We start from the raw sequence: 19734 nt of genomic DNA on the forward strand, positions 1-19734 counted from the left end.
ACAATGTATGCTATTTGTTCACCAACGACTGACCTAATTCCTGATCCGTTACACTCTGATCATGATGTGTCTTTCAGTCTCTGAACATACACTTTTCATTAGGTTTATGCACAGTGGCACGGTTCAATTTATCAATTTATATCTAATAATAATATAAGGCGTACTTGTTTAACATACATTATGTATGGTAATATAAACATAAGGAGGCCTCAGATATAATTTGATAAATTGAACCACAAGGGTTCGTTATTTGTCACAGAAATAGCTCCACCAAGCTAATAGTTGTATGTTTATGGTATGGGACGTTAAATAAATATTCTTTTGTTACAAATATCTGAAATACACATACATACTTGTATGCTATACTGATATGGGTCACAGCACACATAAACATAGTGTTTGTATATGCTGACTGTGACCCTAATATCTAAAGGAACTCTATCTAAATTAGAAATTTATAACAATAGTTATAAATCTCTTGATTCGAGTTCCTACAGGAATTAACTCATACCTGGGACCCATATGTGAACCGTCACAACACACATAAACATACACTATGTTTATGTGTGCTGTGACCCATATCAGTATAGCATATGTGTATTTCAGACATTAGTAACGAACCCCTGTGATTGAACGATGCTCCTGTGGTTTATAAGCTCACCTGGCCTGAAGGGCCAAGTAAGCTTATGGCATGATGCGGCGTCCGTCTTCCGTCCGTCCGGCATCAACTTTTTACTTTAAACAACTTCTCAGTAACCAAAAGGCCTAGGGTGATGATATTTAGCCAGAAGCATGCTGGGATGAAGGGCTAACAAGTTTGTTCAAAGAAATGACCTTCATCAATTTTTAAGGTCACAGGGGTCAAATATGTTAAAAAATTTAAACAAATTCTTCTGAATAACCAAGAGACCAAGGATAATGATATTTGGCCAGTTACATGCTGGAATGAAGGGCTACCAAGTTTGTTCAAATGAATGACCTTGAATCATATTCTAGGTCACTGGGGTCAAATATGTTGAAAACATTTAAACAACTTCTTTTGAATAACCAAGAGGTCTATGGTGATGGCATTTGGCCATTAACAGGTTGCGATGAAGGGTTACCAAGTTCTTTCAAATGAATAACCTTCACCCATATTCAAGGTCACAGTGGTCAATATATGTTTAAATCTTTAAATGGTTTGCTATATGTAACCAAAAAGTCCAGGGTAATGATATTTTGCTAGAAGCATGCTGGGTTGGAAGACTATAAATTCTGTTCAACCTAATGTCCTTGTTCGACATTCAAGGTCACGGGTGTCATATGTTTAAATGTTTTAATAGGTTCTTGTTAATCAAACACTGATATTCTGCCTGTAGTTGTATTTTAGTCCACTTTTATGATAACAAGTGTGAAATTATGAGGTATTCAGGCCCATTGGGGCACTTGTTTCTGAAATTATATCTCATTGTCGTGATAAGATTTATCCTCTCTTGAGCGTTAAATAATTCATTTGATGGTTATGCTGTGAACAAAGACTATCCTTTTCTCTGTATTAACATGCCTCAACGAAAAGAAAACATACCCACGTGTGTAGAAAGTCATGTTGATCACAACTGGATATATTTATCAAAACTTGGATGTTGTAAAAACAATACATGATTAGATGAACATGGCATTTAATTATAAATCCCATGGAGAAATATTCCAACTATTTACGATACATAAATGAAAGCTACATTGAAATTTAAATAATAATAATAATAATACATCTTGTTAAAATTGTTATATTTTACGACATATAAACTATGGTACATACACTTCCGGTGGCGGCGATGACTTTCATACACGTGGGTATGTTGTTTACAATATTGTCAATAAGGAATCGAAGGCTGCAGATAACAAAAATAACTGTTATCAGACGGCCAATAGATTTTAAAACAGATTATCTGGCTGTAACGATGTATATTTGTTTGTCAATGTGACAATTATTTTTGCCAATGAGTGAATGACGTTCTCAGTTTCTGTCATTGAAGTGTCAACGATTTTGTTGTAATCCACACACATGTAAAGATATTTCACTGCACTCTTAAACAGTTATTTCAAACAATCCAATCAGAGACGTGTTATATACGTCTCTGATCCAATTAAAGTTCTGACCCCGGCCGATTAAAGATTACTTTCAAAAATTGTCTTGATAATATCTCTGATTTAGATAGAGTTCCTACAGGAATTAATCAAAACCATAATGCATACATATGAATGAAGACCCCGCTCTCCCCATAACATATTTACGAAATTAAGCTGAAATGATACAGCATATATATCCAAATTCACTAGGTGGTATTCTTTAAATTTATTGGCAATAAGTTATGTAAATGCCGGGATAATTTCCCTTTTCAGGGGAGAATGTCACAGTGGTCAAACTAGTTGTTTCGTTTGACATGTAAATATTTTAGTTTGATTTCTATTTCATAAGTACTTGCACTGTGTGTGTGCATGTCGGTATGTATGTATATATCTGTCATGGTGTGTGTAATTGACCTGTTTTATATCAGGTTGTTATTGTGACATGTGAGAGATGAGAGATACATGAAGATTGGCTTCGAAAGACACTTTGACCCTGCATGAACCTGTATGCTTTTCGGAGCCTCAGCTAAGCGCTCCACGTGTACATGTATCTCAACACAAGTCGGCACGGCATGTTAACCCTATAGGCCTGTAGGGATCAATATGAATATATGTAGCCCAGGTGTGCTTAACAGCCAGAGTAAATTAAGTCGCTGTCTACTTGTATACGATAAACATGCATCATTTGTGAAAATGTCTGGGAGTGTTTTATAACAGAAGACAGGAAAACCCATATATACATATATACATGTAGCGGAACTGGACTGGGTCGATCGTCGGCGACCAGGTAGCTCAATTGGTAGAACGTCCATCTTAAGTTTTGAGGGTTCCGGGTTCGAACCACAGTCTGGCTGTGCATTTTTCCATTTCCTGTTACATTTATAACCACTCGTGTGACGCAACACTAGTACCTGGAACCTCAATTTTGGCAGGATTTTTCCAAACACCTGTCTTTAAATAACTTGATCTGTTACAATGACCTTACCAACAAGTATTGGTATGCTCTTTTGCTGATGATGGCATGACTTTATTGTTTTGTTTTTGTTTCTGTTGCAGGGTAAAAGGTGAAGTTTGTAATTAGCACCATGGCTGCAGCAGATCCCAATGTGAAGCAGGAGGAAGATATGGTAGGAAACTTCTTAAGCCATGGATAAAATACAATACAAATTTTACATTTATTACATGTTTGATACACATGAAATAAAAAACAGATTAACAACATGAGATGCAGTGATTTTTTTCAATATTTTGATGTTTCAAATTACAAAAAGATAGAAAAAATTATATCGCTATCTGTATAATACTGGAAGAGACTTCAACATTGAGTATATATCCAGGGTTGGACTTAATTTGTTAGTAATAATGTCTTAAAAGTTTTTTAAGTCAGATGCTTTGTGAGTTTTGCAGGAAAAGCCAGTGTCCAGGGCCTGTGTTCATGAAACCATACACATGCTCAGATTTTGTGCTCTAGCAATATTTCTTATTCCAGTGACAAATTAATAAAAATCCTACATTTTGTCAAGGATCTGGAAGAATTTTGGAGAGACTTGGGGCTGAATACCATTTTCGATGTTTAAATTTGTAAGTTTGGCTGTGTGGCATGATTTTAAGCCAGTTACAAGAAAGAATGTTTGAGCACAGAATCCATGCTTGAGCACAAGAACGGTTCTAGGAATACAGCCCAGGACTCAAATATTTAAGTCCCCAAAACTACCGGGATGGAATTAGTATTTATTTTAATAAACTTACGCTTGCCAGTGGGCTTCTTTTTTCAAATATTATCTATAATCTATGATATTTCTAATATTGTTTTTATGTAATGTAATTATTTTGCGTTTTTTCTGTGTCCTGATAAAGGAGCAGATTGCTCTGAAAATATGACAACATTTTGCATACATTTGCTAGGATCCAGTGTTATTTTTTAGATTGAAGCCCAGAATGACCGAATCCATTTCAGATAAGACTCAAGATCAAGTTTAAGAAAGATGAAGCTCCTCCCAATATTGTACTGCACTAACTGTATATGTTGGTGATTTTTTTTAATGTTATCACATTCAATTTATGCCATTTTCAACATTAACTCTTTTTCAGTGGAGAGCATTTTTTTCCACCTATAACAAATTGACAGAGAAATGTTTTGTGGACTGTGTCCATGACTTCACCACAAAGAAAGTCAGCAAATCAGAGGTAAATGACAACATCATCCTAAAAAAAAAATATTAGACAAAATTATAAATTTTGACCGTTTGATAATAAGATTACCTATGAAACCTCAACAATGATTTGGATATATACATTTAGGTTTTTAGGGATTACCTTAATATTCTGTAAGCACTATTATGAATATGTTTGTTCACTTGTGAAAAACTGAGTCCATCAGAAACTGTTGGTGTAGCATATTCTAGTCTAAAATGAAATATAATACATGTGTTTTAAAATCTGTATGTATTTTTGTTCATGTTTCAGACATCATGTTCATTAAACTGTTTAAAGAAGTACTATGAGGTCTCTCACCGTATCACTCAGAAAATCGGTGAATTTGAAGTAGCCAAATTGAAGGAAATTACCCAGTGACAGTGAAGAGTTGATGGAATCCCTGGTTAATTTTTTGCTCAATAACTGAAAATGTAAATCTGAAAGATTTGTGTGGTTCCAGACAACAGACTTGGATCCAGAATTTTTCATAAGATGAGTATGTAAGTGTACATGTAGGATTTATGTAAGAGGACTTGTTTTTATGTAACCCACAAGACTTGATGACTGAAGTATTGTGTAAAATATACTTAATTTATTGAATAAGTCTGTTCGTTATCAATTACATACAATTGACACAATCTGTTTAAGATAATACATTAAAGGGTAGTTTGTGAAAATAAATTGAACGCTGGTATTAAGTTAATTAAGAAATTTGCAATTTACTGATACATCAATCATCATTTCAATGTACCATTTCTTTATTGATTTGCTTGTCCTTTTTTTATCTGTTCATTATAATGAGGACAAAAAATCCTGACCTGTTTATATTATTTGATTTCATTATATTACAATTCAAGCAAAATGTAATACCAATTTTGTCCAACAGTCATGAAAAAGTATATAATGTTCGATAATTTGACAATGCTGTTTGTTGTGATTTGACAGCGTGTTCTTGTAATTTTTTTAAATATGAATTATGTCACTATTCAAATTGATTTCCAGGATAAAAAACCTGTAAAGTTAAGAAATTAACAATTAACTTTATGAGTAGAATGTATGTATACCAGTAATTGTAGCCCGAGTTACCTCTGGCCCCAACACCAGACTCAGACATTTTGATAGATAGATGTCTTGTACACCAGACAGCCATCTGTCAAAATGTCTTTGTCTGGTGTCATGGCCAGGGGAAACACTGGCTACAGTAATTGGTTAAATTGAGATTCACAATTTCCAACAGATGTATGTATTTTGCACATTTTTACGATGTGCTAACAACCTGTGGGTGAAAGTGTTTCTTATGTTCGAGTGAAATATAAACTATATGACTTCATCAATAGTTCATAAATAGTTGTATAATGATTTGAATTGTCTGTTGACGGCTGACCTACATGTCTCTTCCTAAAGTACCAATCACATCACTAGAAGATTTCTTGTCTGTAAATATCCATAGAGATATCTCCTTCTGAACTGTCAGTCAGGACTGATTGGTTTGACCAGTACTTATGACATGTCAGTTAGGACTGATTGGTTTGACCAGTACTTCTGACATGTCAGTCAGGACCGATTGGTTTGACCAGTAGGGCACAGTAATTTTAGCGCTGGCATCAATCCCTCACATCCATTGATAGCATTATGACATCACTTGTTACACTGCTGATATAATGAGGAGTTAAGTCCCTTTATATATTTAACACATAATGCTTTATCTGGGAAACAAACTCATCTGATGTGTCCGAATTCAATAGATGTGTGTAAGAGTCATTCTGGTTAGTATTATGGAAGTGTATGGGAGAACTGGATGATTAGTTATTGCTGACAGAATGAATATGTTATACTTGTGTATTATTGTGTGTAACGTTTCTGTTTTGTATTAAAAAATAATTAAAAAAATCCAGTATTTGTTGTGAATCAGCAAAGAATATTTCAAGAGTCATTAAAAAGAATTTAAGGGAAGGGTAAAAACGATTTCCTGAACTTGAAATAACTTTGAGTAGAAAATTCTGTCTCGTATTTTGAGAGCTTTCTTTACCAAGAAAGACGGTTTGCAATATAAATAACTTTTTAGCTCAAACAAAACATATTCATAAATGTGATTCATATATGATTTGTAATTGGTGATTGTAGTACTTTTATTTTTATTAGCAGAACATTTAATTTTTAGCTCACCTGGCCCAAAAGGCCAAGTGAGCTTATGCCATGGTGCAGCGTCCGGTGTCAATATTTTACTTGAAACATCTTCTTCTAAATAACCAAAAGGCCTAGGTTGATGATATTTGGCCAGAAGCAAACTGGGATGAAGGGCTACAAAGTTGTTCAAGTAAATGACCTTCACCTATTTTCAAGGTCACAGGGATCAAATATGTTAAAAACTTTAAACAACTTCTTCTGAATGACCAAAATGCCCAGGGTGATGATAGTTGGCCAGTAGCATGCTGGGATGAAGGGCTACCAAGGTTGTTCAAATGAATGACCTTCATCCATTTTCAAGGTCACAGGGGTCAATTGTTTTAAAAAAATCTTTATACAACTTCTTCTGAATAACTAAGAGGCCTAGGATAATGATATTTGGCAAGTAACATGCTGGGATGAAGGGCTACCATGTGAGACAGGGTAATCAAGTGATTTAAGTTTATTCTGAGAGCGAGAGAGGAAAGAAGAGGATGAACATTAATGAGAGAGACAGAGCAATATGTACCGATAATTAATGGCTAATGAGTTAATAATATACATCTATAATTTCTTACTTCTAATATTTTATTCATTGTTGATACAACTTTTCAAGCATTAATGGTTAATGGTAGCTTACAATGCTTTGCTGCGTAATGAACTTATTGAACTGGTGTTCCTTTTCAACAACACATGTAAGACTCGACGAACATATCTATTGATGACATTTATTGTAGAACAGTTGCATAAATAATGAATATGAAATTTCCGTTTGACTGATTGAACACGGCAATAACATATATAGATGAATCATTAAGTGTTATTTCTAACTTGTGAGACAATAAATAAAATGCCACTCTGTCCAACTTAAACAGTCCAAATAGCAATACAGCAACTGCAACCAAACAGATCCAGGTGCTTTGTTTGCTTTATATTGTAAAATATAATAAAAGAAAATACATGATATGTAATAGAAACAGCATTTTAAAACAAGAGATCCCAGAGGGATCTTGGCGCCCACCTTTGTACCATCTTCATTAGTTCTTTGTCAGTTCGATCTTTTCTCTTCTTTCCTCTAATCTGTTTGATCGAGTCATGTTAACAGTAAATGCACCTTGAGGTAACTTTTGATCTAAACTTAATACTGATGTGTATGAAAGCCAACCTTCAAAGTGAGTTTGTCATTTCACATATATAAGAAAGATCCCTCTAGTTCTTCGGGAGAAATAGCGGTAACAAACCCACACTATCAAAATCCGAGATGGCTATATGTCGGCAATGTTGTTTATCCGATCAATCTCAAAAGTTGCCCTGCGCAGCTAAGGACCAAGGGGAACCTACATATAAAATTTGAGAAAGATCCCTCTGATACTTCCCGAGAAATAGCGATAACAAACTTTCACTATCAAAATCCAAGATGGCTGCCTGTCGGCCATGTTGTTTATCCGATCAGTCTCAAAAGTTGCCCTGCACAGCTAAGGACCAAGGGGAACCTACATATAAAATTTGAGAAAGATCCCTCTGGTACTTCTTGAGAAATAGCGATAACAAACTTTCAATATCAAAATCCAAGATGGCTGCCTGTCGGCCATGTTGTTTATCCGATCAGTCTCAAAAGTTGCCCTGCACAGCTAAGGACCAAGGGGAACCTACATATAAAATTTGAGAAAGATCCCTCTGATACTTCCCGAGAAATAGCGATAACAAACTTTCAATATCAAAATCCAAGATGGCTGCCTGTCGGCCATGTTGTTTATCCGATCAGTCTCAAAGGTTGCCCTGCACAGCTAAGGACCAAGGGGAACCTGCATAAAAAAATTGAGAAAGATCCCTCTGGTACCTCTTGAGAAATACCGATAACAAGAATTGTTTACGGACGGACCACGGACCACGGACCATCAGATGATGGTGGGCTAAAAAAGGTTTGATCACAATTATTACTAATAACTCGGAACTTCCATGTACACAAAATGTGAACTTAAACAACAGCAACAAAATACTAAACTGAACTGAAATGTACAATAGACCTATTCATTCTTCTGTTAATGCCAAGTGGGCTCAGAATGCATCTGATACATCTCTGTACCAAAGAAACAGGTCTTCATTTAGAATGTATCTAGTACATCACAGCACATGTCTGTTAATGGCAGACAGGGTCACTTTCTCCACTGTGGTGTGTATTGTTCAATTAGATAAATGTTAAATATCAGTTATTTTTCATCATCTTTGTGCTGTCGGGGCTTCCATGCCTTCCATCTTAGTCATCTGGAATTCACTGATTCGCTGAGTAATACGCTGGGTCACCCTGGCATGTTTCTGTAAGCAATTATTTGCGCACTTCGTCTGAAAACATAAATAGAAGTTAACTTCAGGACATAATTATGTACATGCAAATAACAGCAGTTAAAACAGTAGCTGATAAAGCACACGGAAGACATCTGGAGATGAATACCTCAGAAATTATAATATTGGGTACAAAGACATCATGGATGATGATACATGGTACAAAAGACATCAGAGATGATGATGATGATGATGATGATGATACATGGCAACAAGAAATCAGACAGGGATGATGATACTAACAACTACAACCTCTGGGATGCTGAAACATGTAGAGGACGATAAGATCCAGGGAAGGATACCGCAACAATATAAAGATATCTACATGTTGTTTAGTAAAATATTCAAAACAAACCTCTTGAATTATACATGTATATATATAATATTCATATGTATATTAGTAACAGGTAATTAACCATTATAGTACAACTACTGATTGCTATATATTGTAGTTAATACCATTTTTGATAAAGTTTACCTCATGACTCATCATTGAGATTTAACAATCTGTTTTAATTTCAAGATTTAGAAAGTACAATCAAATTAAAACCAAAGCTAGTCTAAGAATACCCACAAAGGCATATGAATACTTTCTAAATGTGATACATGTATTATCCATTACCTCTGGTTTGGTGGGTTTCTTTGAAGTGAAGTCATGAACACAATCCACGAAGCACTCCTCTCCTAATTTGTTATAGGATAAAAGAAGTGCTCTCCACTGGAATGGAATTCATAACAAAGAATTATACATTTATATGGACTGTCATCGATTTGGAGCATGCTGTAAGACCTGCATCTAAATTAAACTAATGTATTCTACATTCTTCCCATATCTCGCACAAGTATATGGTAAACTTTAAGTATCAGGATTACATTTCTTGCAGCTAACTTGAATTATTGCAGTACTAGTGACACTGTGTTGCTGTTGAACAATATTCATGAATGCCTCAATAAATTTGAGTCTGATAAGTTTCTTGTTATAATTGGATTGTTTTTCAAAGTATAATTGCTGCCTGTTTATTCTGTTCAAATTCTGTTTAAGAACCTCATTAACTGACAGTCACACGTATGTACAAGTATAATGCTTGATAAGAAATGACAGTAGATTCTTACCATAGACTTGTCCTGCACCTGCATCATATTAGGTTCTTGAGCAGCCATGGTGTACTTCTATCTTAGCCTGAAACAAAATCATAAATGCTACACACATCAAAAAAGGGAATATTGTATCCCCAACACACACTGCTTAACAGGATACAAATGGGAAACTGCAACCAGCAAGAACGGGACCTAACTATAAATTGTTTATTTGTGAATTGAAATTAACCTACAAATTTTAATTGAAAGTTACTGGATCATGGCGCATTCCGCAAGCTTGCAGGCACTTCATTATTGTTGACAACATGCATGCTATAGTATTTTAACAGTGGCATAAACATTGGATTATTTTTCAAACAAATTTGTATTCAGAGTGTTTTCCTGGCATGACTTAGCTACAGTTGTAGCACCGAAGTAGCATTATGCCAAAGTGACATATACTTAAAATTCCTTCTGGTGCATTCTTGTGTTAAAATGTAGGACAATATTAAAATGTAACAAGAAAATGTATTTGATTTCTAAAGCACAGTAAAGTTGAACAAATAAATTCATGTATGTGGTAAAAGGAGAAAATAAAAATGCAATGTACTTAACTTCACTACCTGAAGGTATTCAATGTATAAAAATGCAAATGTCTTATATCCTTCAATACCTTTAAACAATCGTTTAATTGTATAGGAATTGCCTTCCTCTGTCTAAAATCTTAAACCCTGATCAATGAACCCAAAGAATTTCTTGAGTGTTTCATAAATAGTTTACAGTCAGATCTCACTCAAACTGAAACTTATAGCCTTTGTATTTGTATAGTATAAATATTGATCCATTTCATCAAAATCCAGTGAAGTTTGTGAAATAGCTGTATATTGTGGTATCTTTTTTATTTATATTTTTTGAAAACAATTATTAATCAATCATCGGCTAGTTAATGGTAGCCAATGATGATCACAACATTTCAATTGATTCCTAACACTATGAATAATGTAAATACATTTTATTCAAATCCAGTCATATGCATGGTTTTTTTTCTACTTTGAACCTCATTCTTTGAATATTGAACATGCTGATAAGGTTTCGTCAAAGATATTTTACTTTAATCTAGCAGAAACCAATGAGTGGATGGAAGGCTAGGTGGCGGGATGCACACTCCTGATACCATAATACATTAAGTAAAGTTGTTGTAACATCAAACTTTTTGAGAACTTATATTTCCCAGTACATCTGTCTGTGCAGCAATATTAAGTCAGATGAAAATATGGGGGAAGGGGAAATGTCACTTAAAACATGGTCCTTCAGCAAAATGGAACACTACTATATATCCAGCACAAGTGAAGGCAAGCATACACATGTGGAGGTATTAGCAATGTGGCTTATGACAGTAGTAAGCACCTGATAAATGCAGATTCTTCAAGGTTCTTGGGGTTTTTAATTGTATTAATTGATTGCACATTCATGTATTTTGAGCACTTTATTGACTCTTATTCTGATTTGATTGAGCAAGAGACGTATACGTCTCTGATTGGGCGCTATATCAAATCATGCAAGTTTACATAATATTAGCATAGTTATATATGGGGCGTTATAAGTATATGAAAAAAACATGTATTTTATTACCCATAGAGTTGGATAGTCTACTGAGCAGTATTTGGTCATATATATATATATATAACGTCATATTCACGGACTTAGATAACAATCTAATTCCGTGGTTATATATAAAATAATCATACCTTAGCAAGTTTTAGCCATCTATACATCTACAAACAGATATACACAAATTGAACCAGTGAAAGAGATTTGTGATTTTCAAATGAAAAAGAACAGTGTGACAGTTATGGTTTTAGTTACTTTTCATACTCGACCGTTATTTCATGTGAAAAGGATAACATACCCACGTGTGTAAGAAGTCATGCACAGACACATTTACTACCGGAAATAGGTTTTTACCAAAACTTTAGATGTCGTAAGTTTAAATGTATTAAAGTGAATTCTTTATTAAATGTCATGGTGTAAAGTGTATTTATTTCTTATGGTGTTTTATAATTTTAAATTATAAGTTCAATATTTTAGTTCCTAAAAGAGATAAAATATTACAGCAATAAAATATCAAAGAAGTCAGCCAATCAAATTGCTTCTTACAGTTGGCATTTGGTGATGACATTGTTGACAAAAATGGCAGCGGGAGTTTGGAATGAGAAGGGATGGCGTGTGTGTTGAACTCTTTTTGACATCGCCGAGGAAAAGTATGCAGTCTGTAATTTAGAACAAGAGGTAGAAGGTTACAACTTGATTTGTTTTTGATTATGATATCAACTAGGCTGCCAAATATATCTCATAACCAAACATTTATCCGATTATTTCTAAGTAAATAAGTGAATAACTATATGAAGAGGCGCGTCAACAGAAGCACTGAATTATGCTTACGAAGACGTCGACCACCATGTACCATAAACCAAGTATGGTCACCGAGAGTAGGCCTATAGTATCGGAACGCGATCGAGAAAACTCATGTCTTTTTGGTGCCGATACGTGTACAAGTACCCTAATGTCTAAAGTACGGCACCAAAATGGCTATATATATAGCTATATAAAGAATGCTATAAATTTATGATGTGACTAATTTTTATCTTGTTCTTTCTCGTTCAAAATTATTGTGATCAAAATGTAGGTTAAATGAGATTTCTTTTCGGCTTTTAACGCAAGACACTTTATAATGCTCAGACTTGTTGAATGATGTCAATGCATCATGGCATGGTCATACAATGTTCATTGACTGATCATGAGGTAATGTGCCAGGGACCAATCTAAGCCAAATTTGTAATGGTTATGGATAGATTTCTCAGAGAATATAAACAGTAAACACATCTCTTATGTTCTCCCTCATATAGTCAGGGGCAGTTAATTGGAATTGGTTTAGTATCGTTTTCGATAATTGGTTTGTTATCAAAAGAAACAGACCTAAAGATTATTGAATTTCATATAATTCTTAGGACTGAATACCAAAATAAAATGGCAACACTGTTGTAACATCAATATACAGAGCTGTTAAAGTATACATGTAACAGCTAAGGAATGTGCAGGGAAAATACTTCCTTACAGCTGGCAAGTTTGCTTTTCAAATGATGCAGATAACCTGGGGACCCGCTCACTAGTTCAGCAATTTCGAGCATGGTCAGTAGTTTGATGGTGACTGCCCGTACGTTACATACATAAAGATAGGGAAAGGACAATCACAAAGACAGGGAACTTAGATAAAAAATGTTTCCATAATATTCTAAATTAGAAAATACTTTTTTGCATTTAAGAGCTGTAAATACATAGAACTATCTTCTTGAACATGCACCAAATGTAAATACTTCTAAAAATAAATGGGATTTATAAGCATTCAGAAAGAACAAACTGATCAATTTTTCGTTATAATCAATCATTGCATGGCCCATCACTCCCTTTTGACCTTATACATTCCCGATTTTCTGTAAAACAAATTCCCCAATTGACCATTTCTTTCTTGTGTTTGATAATGTTTCAGTACACAATGCATTTAACCTATTTAAAATTTAAAAATTGAATAAAACTTTGAACTCAATGATCCCCTCAGGCTTGTGAAATGAGGAATCACAAAAATAGACATTACTCCAAAATATCAGTGTCTCTGCAGTGTCCCTGTTCACTAATTATATAATGTGTATTTTTTATTGGTTATGTTGGATAGGATTTTAAAAAACAATGTCAAACTTAAAGCTAAGACATTGTTATATGTTTCTAAATACAAAAAATGGCAATATCAGTGCTTTCATATACATGTATATCCTTAATCCAAATGATAACACCTCCCTTCTTAGAGAGAAATGGGTGTGCAACAAACAACTATTAGATATTGAGCTTTGAAGACTTTTTGTCTGTTATATTTATCAATGTCATATACTGAACAAAAAAAGAAACGCACAAAGTTCCCCCCCCCCCNCATTGACTGAGATGCCACGCTTAACGCAAATTCAGAGGGGTAGAGCAATTGCGATGTTGATGGATGGTAATAGCCAAACTGCTGTCGCACGGCAGTTTGGTGTTGGCCCGTGTACAATTAACCGTCTCTGTACACGTTTTCGTGCTACTGGGTTAGTTTCCGATCGTCCCAGGAGCGGTCGTCCGCGTGTAACGACCGCACGACAAGACAGGGCGATTCGATTGTCGCACTTGCGCAACATATTCAAGACTGCTGTAGAGACTGCGTCGCATACTTTAGGTACTCATGGCAGACCCATTAGTCCTCAAACTGCCAGAAGCCGCTTGCGTGCCGAGAGAATCATTGCACGCCGACCTTATGTCGGGCCACCTCTGACACCCCGGAGGCGGCAAGTGCGTCTTGACTGGATGCGCAGACATGGCCGGAATAGGTTTGGGATGCGTCGATGGAGGTGTGTGATGTTTACTGACGAGTCTATATTCTGTCTGTATCACTCAGACGGAAGAAAAAGGGTATATCGCTGACGCGGGGAGTGTTTCGTCGACGCATGCGTGGTTGAACGCGATAGATTCCGTGAGGCTTCTGTAATGGTTTGGGGAGGCATCTCCCATGGAGTAAAATCCCCCTTAGTGGTCCTGGATCAAAACCTCAATGCCGTTCGATACAGAGACCAGATCCTCCAACCACATGTCCTTCCACATCTCAGACGTCATAACCTAATTTTCCAATGAAAATAAAATAAAAAAATAAAAAAATAATCCAGCAAGACAATGCTTGACCGCATGTTGCCAGAGTCTGTCATGATTTTCTCACGGCAAACAACATTCAGCCTCTGGAATGGCCCCCATATAGCCCCGACATGTCTCCCATTGAGCATCTGTGGGATGAGCTGGACAGGCGTATTAGGAAACGTCAAAACCCCCCAACTAACCACGCCCAGTTGATCGCAGCATTAACACAAGAATGAAACAACATGGCAAATAAATGTTCTCATGAATTCAATGCATAGGAGAATCTGTGCAGGGATTCGTGCAAAAGGTGCCCGCACCAGGTACTGAAATGTCATTTTGTTTTAGCGGGTATCCCACTTTGAGTAACTACTGATGACACGAGTGACGTCACACAAACTTTTCTTCTACAGTATTGTAAAGAGTAGACTTGTCCCTTCATATTGATATAAAATTTTGTACAAATTTCCCAAAATATCATAGGCTATTGATTGCATAATTTATTTGTGCGTTTCTTTTTTTGTTCAGTATACATATATAGATACATTTAGATTATGATAATACATTTTTATCCTCTTTCATTTTAGTTTTACCATGGCACAGTCTAGTATGCTAGAGTTGCTGGCCCTCACAGACGCAGCGGTCAAGGGCCTGGACAAATCTGTGAGGTCTTCCTCTGCCAGTAGTCGTTCTTCACGTGGATCAGTTGGAAAAGCTGAACATTATGACTCACCAAGTCATGACAGTGGTATATGTAAAACCAATACTGTAACGGAGAAAAATAGAGGCCCACCTTTAGGTCACCTAATTCATGACTCAGATGAGAGCACTACAGCAAGTGATGTTTTGATAACATCCACCACTGTTGATCCTGACCAAAGGAGCTTTATGTTGCAGGATGGGGAAAACTTGAGTAATGTTTCAAAATGTTCCAAAATATCAATTGGATCAGAAAATTTTAATACTTCTGGAGCACAAAAAGTAAAAATTTCAACCAAGAGACTGAGAGAAATTAAGTCCCCTTTTGAAACAAGTCCAAGAGGCAGAGAAGATAAAGAAAACGATAAACAAAGTGCCCCAGCTGTTAGGAAAGCACCTATTAAACCAGGTGAAAGATCAGTGGATGCCTCAGGTATGAACAGTGATGACAAAAATTTAAGTAAGAATGCCATTGCCAAACCTGTGGTTTCAAAAACTAGCAATTTCAAAGTACAGTCTGCACCTAGAGGTCTCAGTGAGATCACAAAAAGAGACAACAAGGAAGACGACCACTTCTTTTCACCAATGCAAACTCAAAGATCTGACACCTTTGATGAGTTTTCTCCTCGAGATGAAGGCAAGGAGTTAATAGAAAGAAAAGGAATCAAAACACACGTAACCCCATCAAACACTTCGGATCCTTACAGAGTAAGTAAACAAAAGGCTGCAGGGGTCATTGTGGAGAGGCATACACCGAAAAAGATGATTCAGCCGGAGAGGAAGAAACATCTGGAGGAATCCCAGAGTGACCATGGAAAAGATCCAACATTAGACCTCAGTGGTAGTGTTGATCTGCTTGAAAAAGAAGGTATGCTTATGGTCTAACACACTTTATAATCTGTCTGAATATATTTACATACTACAAATTTAATTAATTTGTTCATATTATCACAAAAATAATCAAAAACAAATTCAATAGTACTTGTATTTATATGCTTGTGCAAGAGGTTTTGATGCAATTAAATTATAGTTTAGCTTCAATATATTGAAATTGAGAATTCAGTCTAAAATGATTTTGAATCAATAAGATCAAAATGTTTGACTTTTCAGTGTTATTTGTTAATATACAAAATTTAGAAGGGAACCAAACAGTATTGGCATGGTATATGATTTGACAAATGTTTTTCTCTTGTAGTTGCCTCCCCTGTTCTAAATGTAAGTGGGAGTAGTCAACCAGAGATAGTCACAATAAAGGAGAGGATTGTCACAGTGTCAGCACGTACATCACTGTCAACAGACGCCTCTCTCAGTGATACCGGGCCACTGGAACAGGAGGAAGAAAGGGTCCCACCAATGCTGTCTGCCAGATATCAACTAGGGTCAAAGGTCATCTTATTAGATATTTACTATGCTTCTAAATATGTGATTTCTATGACACTCCATTTTTAGCAGTAAGAAAGTTAATACCATCACTAATTTCTAGGTTTTAACATATTTGAAATTTATTCTTGGAAGTATAATTAAATTTGACTAATACAAATATTCATTATATAATAGTAAGCTCATAAAAGGTTGTAACTTTTTAACAGATGACTGGTGGAGGTCTACGTCAGGGGGCACCAGTAGAGGGAGCCAGTGGACTAGACAAAAGGAATGAGTCACCGGAAGTTAAAATCTCAAGCTTCAAAATGTCAGAGAAACAAAAACTTATCAGACAGACATTTGCAAAAAGGTAACTTTGGAACCATGCTCAAAAAAATCGAGGCATCAAAAAGAAAAGAATAAAACTACTGAAATGTCGATGCAAGTCATCAAAAAGAAAATAGTGAAACTGCTTGAATGTCAGGGACATTTTTACTTAGATTCAACATCACTTTATTTATAAGAATTACTGTATAAAGAATTTTCTGTTAGAATATATCAGGTTAATGTGGATGTGATGCCCAAATTACAAACTTCTTTCCTTGCAATATAAGTTCCGCTTTTTCTAGGTATGAACAGCCAGGGCCTGTGAAGAGGGTTGTTCAGCCAAGAATAGTTGGTGCAGACAAAAAAGGGCCTGAAGTCAAAGGTGAAGGGTCAAAGGTGACAGGGCAGACAAGTGAGGCCATTGCTGTTGCTGTGGCAGCCAGTGCTGCTGTAGCAGCCACACAACCCTTCCTTAAGGTAAAGGTTAAGGCATCATCCATGTCATGTCTTCAGCGACACTGTCAATGAGTAGCAATTACCTGAACATGTTCAAGGCATTTACTTACAAATGTGATATATTAGGTAAAATAGCTGTTAATTCAACGATTTTGATTCATACATGATGAATATATCATTAGTGTTCCTAAATATTTGTTATATCCAAACATTGTGTGGGAATGTACAAAAACAACTTTCATAAAAATTTCAAGGATATTCACAATAGTTTGTAACCTTTTAAAGCAATTACAGGTATTTCAGTATTTCATTTTTATAACGTTTCTTGTTTAAATATGGCATGTTGTTTTTTTAGGCCCAGCATGATTTGGAATCCAAAATGGCTCAGATTTTGGAGAAGATGGCAGTGATACAAAATGGTGGCTCAGCCAAGCAGATTGCATCTGACACAGAAGCTGCAGTACAGGAATCCCAGAAAGTTATGGCCCTTGAGAGACAAGTGTCTCAACTTACAGATCAGAGGATAGAACACTTGGAACGCCTGCAGGAACATCAACTACAGATGCAGGTAGATATTTACCCTTTATCATTACAAGGTAAGATTTGATTAAGATTTTGAAGAAGGAAGATGTCTACATATTTATAATTATTTTCATGTTTACACACAGATGATTATTGGAATAGCATTTACTGATAGACTGCATGTAAATATTGCATACTTATCAGATGAAAATGCACAGTAGTTGACTAATAAAAGCACAAAGCAGAATGATGTAATGTATTTCAAAATTCAGAGGAACTAATTATCAATTGACTATATATTTTCATTTCTGTCAGGCCAAATTGATATCACTTACCAGAGATACACCGCACACCAGATCAGCTGTTGGCTCCCCTCAGCTCACACCTCCCCAACAAAGAAAGTTTCCTACACCTGGAGCTGCCCCGCCTAGGAGAGCTTTCAGTAAGACGACAGTCAACAGAACTCCGGTATCTCCTAAAGGGTCCCCCCTGGACACCCCTGCCCCTCGTTCCAGAGCACCGCGCCCAGTAGCCTATGATCCATCAGCCATGGCAGACTCCAAGACACAGCAGTGTGAGTACTGACATTGAATAAGCAGATAAAAAATTGTTTTAATTGTGAAATAAGAACTAATTCATTTAATAGATAGGTTATTAGGGACATGCTTAAGTGTTAACATACAGGGAATTTCCCAATTTCTAGTTTAAACCAATGTCATTAGTGTTGTGCAGAGTTTTCCCTTCCTATATATGGTAGGTAGTCATGTCTTAACGTCATTTATCAAATTGTCGGGGAAAAAATATCTAGTCTCCTTTATGAAGGCACTGATTTTACTTAAGGAAATATGGCAACCAATGGCAATATTAGTGATTACACTCCAAAGTTACATTGCATTTCCTCGGAAAATCTTGAACATTTTCCTAAAGGGAATGCAGTAATCTGAGTTGCCTCCCCTTAAACTCGACAGTCAGATGGCCTTCTTCTCTTTATTGCTCTTTAAGGATACTTTTACAACGTCACTACAAATCAGTTAAATCTATCTTTGAATTGGTTTGTAAATTGTATTGAACCTCATTCATGTATCTTTAAGGTTTGCTGAACCTGTGAATTCAGAATATTTGAGAATAAGCATTTGATAAATGTCTTTAAATTTGTAATTTAGTAATAAACATTAAATCAATCAGTATGTTTTGGAAGCTTTTTGCTCATTAAAGAATAACTGTCTATTTTTATATATGTGTGTGTGTTGAGTAATATTTAACACAGACTTGTGAGAAAGGAGAAAGAAGAAAAAATTGCATTAAAACACAAAATATTTTACTTATAAAATGGAACATGTTTAACTATTTGTCCATTATGATTAGAGGCTGAAATAATTAGATAAATATCAGAATCCAGATGTATGCGTATGCAGGAAGTATGGCAATGCTGTACATGTACTATCTCAAAGAAATTTCATCGTAAATATTCCTTTGTTAAATGGTGATTGTTTTACTTTGTCAATTGAAATCAAAAGATTTTTGTGCTGTTATGTAAATATACTATTATTCTCCAGCCAAAGGAATCCTAGAAGAGATTTTGGCTTCTGCCGGCTCTCCAACGAATGGAGGACAAGGAATCAGCATTCACCAGCCAGTCTACTCAAGGTAGGTATTAACTTTGTTCTATAATCTCAACCTGACTGTGGCAGCCATATATCTGTTCAGGAAAGAGGATGCAGATATAGCCATGAGGCAAACAGAAGATTGTATGAGACTGGCTGCAGG

General features: G+C 35.7%; 3 protein-coding genes across 6 annotated transcripts; 2 read left to right on the top strand and 1 right to left on the bottom strand.

Moving 5' to 3' along the window:
- Window positions 1–1789: 1789 nt before the first annotated feature.
- Window positions 1790–6211, top strand: LOC110449298 (mitochondrial import inner membrane translocase subunit Tim9-like). 2 transcript variants are annotated; one of them, XM_021496067.1, is made up of 4 exons: window positions 1790–1833; window positions 3166–3236; window positions 4201–4296; window positions 4576–6211. In XM_021496067.1, exons 2-4 carry the CDS (start codon window positions 3195–3197, stop codon window positions 4681–4683), a joined length of 246 nt encoding a protein of 81 aa, XP_021351742.1. In that variant the 5' UTR covers window positions 1790–1833; window positions 3166–3194; the 3' UTR covers window positions 4684–6211. The 2 variants fall into 2 exon arrangements, with proteins under 2 accessions (XP_021351742.1, XP_021351743.1); XM_021496068.1 differs by having other exon boundaries at window positions 1808–1829.
- Window positions 6212–8314: 2103 nt separating this feature from the next.
- Window positions 8315–11862, bottom strand: LOC110449300 (mitochondrial import inner membrane translocase subunit Tim9-like). Of its 3 annotated transcripts, none has more exons than XM_021496069.1 (4): window positions 11801–11862; window positions 9928–9994; window positions 9437–9532; window positions 8315–8814 (listed from the first exon to the last, which is right to left on the bottom strand). In XM_021496069.1, exons 2-4 carry the CDS (start codon window positions 9973–9975, stop codon window positions 8692–8694), a joined length of 267 nt encoding a protein of 88 aa, XP_021351744.1. In that variant the 5' UTR covers window positions 9976–9994; window positions 11801–11862; the 3' UTR covers window positions 8315–8691. The 3 variants fall into 3 exon arrangements, with proteins under 3 accessions (XP_021351744.1, XP_021351745.1, XP_021351746.1); XM_021496070.1 differs by having other exon boundaries at window positions 11758–11807; XM_021496071.1 differs by lacking the exon at window positions 11801–11862 and adding an exon at window positions 11640–11662.
- Window positions 11863–12070: 208 nt separating this feature from the next.
- Window positions 12071–19618, top strand: LOC110449292. Its single transcript, XM_021496062.1, has 8 exons — window positions 12071–12152; window positions 15189–16168; window positions 16496–16686; window positions 16890–17032; window positions 17292–17466; window positions 17801–18013; window positions 18283–18541; window positions 19524–19618. The coding sequence occupies exons 2-8, from the start codon at window positions 15196–15198 to the stop codon at window positions 19616–19618; spliced, it is 2049 nt and encodes a 682-aa protein (XP_021351737.1). The 5' UTR covers window positions 12071–12152; window positions 15189–15195.
- The last annotated feature ends 116 nt before the right edge of the window (window positions 19619–19734 follow it).

This window comes from Mizuhopecten yessoensis, unplaced genomic scaffold (genome assembly GCF_002113885.1).
Source record: "Mizuhopecten yessoensis strain PY_sf001 unplaced genomic scaffold, ASM211388v2 scaffold4553, whole genome shotgun sequence".
NCBI classification, from domain to species: Eukaryota; Metazoa; Mollusca; class Bivalvia; order Pectinida; family Pectinidae; genus Mizuhopecten; species Mizuhopecten yessoensis.

Excerpts from the sequence above, each read along its gene's own strand:
- LOC110449300 (XM_021496069.1), bottom strand. The coding sequence starts at position 9,975 with ATGGCTGCTCAAGAACCTAATATGATGCAGGTGCAGGACAAGTCTATG. Across the intron at positions 9,533-9,927 it reads AGGTGCAGGACAAGTCTATG|TGGAGAGCACTTCTTTTATC; the intron begins GTAAGAATCTAC and ends ATTCCATTCCAG. Across the intron at positions 8,815-9,436 it reads AGAAACCCACCAAACCAGAG|ACGAAGTGCGCAAATAATTG; the intron begins GTAATGGATAAT and ends TTATGTTTTCAG.
- LOC110449298 (XM_021496067.1), top strand. The coding sequence starts at position 3,195 with ATGGCTGCAGCAGATCCCAATGTGAAGCAGGAGGAAGATATG. Across the intron at positions 3,237-4,200 it reads TGAAGCAGGAGGAAGATATG|TGGAGAGCATTTTTTTCCAC; the intron begins GTAGGAAACTTC and ends ACTCTTTTTCAG. Across the intron at positions 4,297-4,575 it reads AGAAAGTCAGCAAATCAGAG|ACATCATGTTCATTAAACTG; the intron begins GTAAATGACAAC and ends TTCATGTTTCAG.
- LOC110449292 (XM_021496062.1), top strand. The coding sequence starts at position 15,196 with ATGGCACAGTCTAGTATGCTAGAGTTGCTGGCCCTCACAGACGCAGCG. Across the intron at positions 16,169-16,495 it reads TGATCTGCTTGAAAAAGAAG|TTGCCTCCCCTGTTCTAAAT; the intron begins GTATGCTTATGG and ends TTTCTCTTGTAG. Across the intron at positions 17,033-17,291 it reads AGACAGACATTTGCAAAAAG|GTATGAACAGCCAGGGCCTG; the intron begins GTAACTTTGGAA and ends CGCTTTTTCTAG.